At 46.6% G+C, this 2,454-nt stretch overlaps 1 protein-coding gene across 8 annotated transcripts in view; it reads right to left on the bottom strand.

The window, feature by feature from the left end:
- Nucleotides 1-804, bottom strand: part of Ank3 (ankyrin 3, epithelial) — a 493,951-nt gene extending 493,147 nt beyond the window's left edge. For 7 of the 8 annotated variants that reach the window (NM_146005.3, NM_170688.2, NM_170689.2 and 4 more), the window contains exon 1: nucleotides 6-582. In NM_146005.3, coding sequence (NP_666117.2) covers nucleotides 6-68 — 63 coding nt within the window. In that variant the 5' untranslated portion in view covers nucleotides 69-582. Of the gene's footprint in view, nucleotides 1-5 lie in introns of all 8 variants that reach the window. The other variant, XM_011243299.2, reaches the window with a different exon arrangement.
- Nucleotides 805-2,454: the final 1,650 nt, after the last annotated feature.

Here is a 2,454-nt window from a genome sequence, read left to right as displayed (position 1 = left end):
CTTACCTTTTTTCCTTTCCTCTTCCTATGAGCAGGCTTGGCGGGCTTCTCCTTTGGCTCTTCACTCATCTTTCCTTGAGATCAGGGGAGTTGAGACGAGGCAGGAGATCACCTTCCGTGTTCCCACATCCAAACCCACGGCAAAGAGTCACAGCATTGAGACCAAAGTCCATTTAGGGAACTCCCCAGGCAGAGCGGCTGCTTCAAGCCAGCCCTGGCTGCTGTCACGGGCAACTCAGCTCGCCTCAGGGAGGAACTGGGTGTTCTCTCCAGCAAAGCCCTGGTTATTCCTCCAAAGAAAAATCAATATTCCAACCCTTTGTTTTCTTCCTTCCTTTCTTCCTTCTTTCTTTTTCTTCCTTTCTCTCTCTTTTTATTTGTTTTTTTAGCCAGTCGTTACCCCGAGAAAAGATCTTGACAACATTTCAGGGCTTGCTTCTCCACGGTGATTCTAGCTTGGAAATGGTGAGAGAGAGAAAGGGGGAGGCATACGTGCATGTGCGCTGCACACACACACACACACACACACACACACACACACACACACACACACAGGAATAAGCTAGACTGCTGACGAATCTCTGAAGCGTCCCAGGGGCTGGCTCACTGCAGTTTGCAAGCTGGGAAGCCAAGCCGAATGTAAATGCTCTGAGATCAAGCCTCCAGAGGACACATGTGTTGAAAGCATTGGGTATACCCAGGAGGCAGCAGTGGGGGTGGTAACGAGAGATCGGGTTACTGGTTCGTGAAAACACACACACACACACACACACACACACACACACATTCTCTCTCTCTCTCTCTCTCTCTCTCTCTCTCCCCCACCCCCAACCCCAACCCCATGATTAAAAACAATAAAGAGACCTGTTACTACAGAAGACAAAGCTGGATTCTTACCCAGTGAGGTGGTTTTTGTTGTTGTTGTTTGTTTTGTTTTAAAATGTAATTAGCAAAAAATAAATAAAATAAAATAAAATAAAGTTTGCAGATTGCCTAACCAAAGCTATGGACTTCTAATGAAGAATCTGTCACACGGAGCCCATACCTAAGTTGCCAGTACCACATTCAAGCTTTGGTCATGAATATATCAAACCAACCATGAAAAGGAGCCCTCCAGAATATTCAAGAAATCCAAAAGGTTCAGCCCCTGGCTTTTTCTGTGCCAGAAACATCCTGTGCTCCTGGATAAGGCACTCAGGTCAGTGCAGGTCTCTGGCCACATTACAGCCACCACAGGGTCCCCAAGCACACAGAGGCACACACTCCTGCTCTGGGCCACCAAGATTTTGAGAGGTCTCTGGGTGACTTCACTCCTTTGTGGAAAGTCTCCAAAATGGTCCACGCATCGGAACACAGCTGATTTACTGTCGGGTGTGGTCGCTTAAGCATCTTTGGAAAGTGTTAGGAATCCATTCTTGTTAGGAAGGAATAAGGTTCTGGGTCCCCCCCCCCCAATCCCGGCCAGATCACCTTTAAGATGGAAGCAGGTCCCTTGAGCTAAAACACATGTACACTAGGAAGGGAGGAACGAGCGGGAATCCAGAGAGGAGGCTGGCTCAGGGAAGTGGATTTTAATTAATATGATCAAAGACATACAGGAGCGTAAATGAGACCCAGAAGGCCAGTTTTCAGTGAGGTACATGGAGCTATTTAATACTGGAGACACAATGCTAAAATACTGAAGCCAAAATCACCATTTCTCATCTATCATTTAAGCAGGGTTGTACCTATGTTCAACAAATCTGGACTCCCCAAGCGCCACCCCCCTAAAAATGAGTGAGCATGAGGGCAGCTTGAGACAGCTCTGTCATGGACACCAGGGTTACAAGTGCTTGCTCCAGCGACCCATGGAGATCCTGCGCACTGTGGGTTATTTAATGGTTGTTCTGCGGCTGCGCATTACAAACAGTAAACCACCACTCAAAGGCTGGCAGGGAGCATTGATGGCGGTTGCCCCACCCCTCCGTGACCTGGGGGTTCCTTCAGCTTTGAGCAGCTGCTAACCTGTCTCTCCCGTTTCTGCTGCTGTTCTGGAATGTTTCTCTGGCAGAGTAATAAAAGGTAGAAAAACCATTAACACGGTAGGATGGTTCCTTCAAGTTTTTCATTAATTCAGTGCTTGCTCATCTTCAGGACCGGGCAGTCTGGGGAATGATAGTAACGTCCCTGGGTTGATCTGTCCCTGACTGCAGTGAGATGAGCCTGGGCTTATTTGCATTATGCTCTGAGGGAGAAACTATGAAGTCGGTGCTTTGTATGAATTCTCCATAAACTGAACTATCCATGCAGGTAAAGTCAAGTCTGAATATCCCATTTAAATCTTCAACTCTTCACTCGACAAGCCACAGAGATAACCTACCTGCTCTGTCATTTTACCAGAGTACTACTGACATTTTAAAAAAAAATTTTTTTTAGAAACTTATTTTATGTGTACGAATGTTTACTTGAATGTGTA

This window comes from Mus musculus, chromosome 10, assembly GCF_000001635.26.
Source record: "Mus musculus strain C57BL/6J chromosome 10, GRCm38.p6 C57BL/6J".
Classification (NCBI taxonomy): Eukaryota; Metazoa; Chordata; class Mammalia; order Rodentia; family Muridae; genus Mus; species Mus musculus.
Note: the sequence above shows the minus strand (reverse complement) of the source record. Positions and strands in the feature narration are given on the sequence as shown.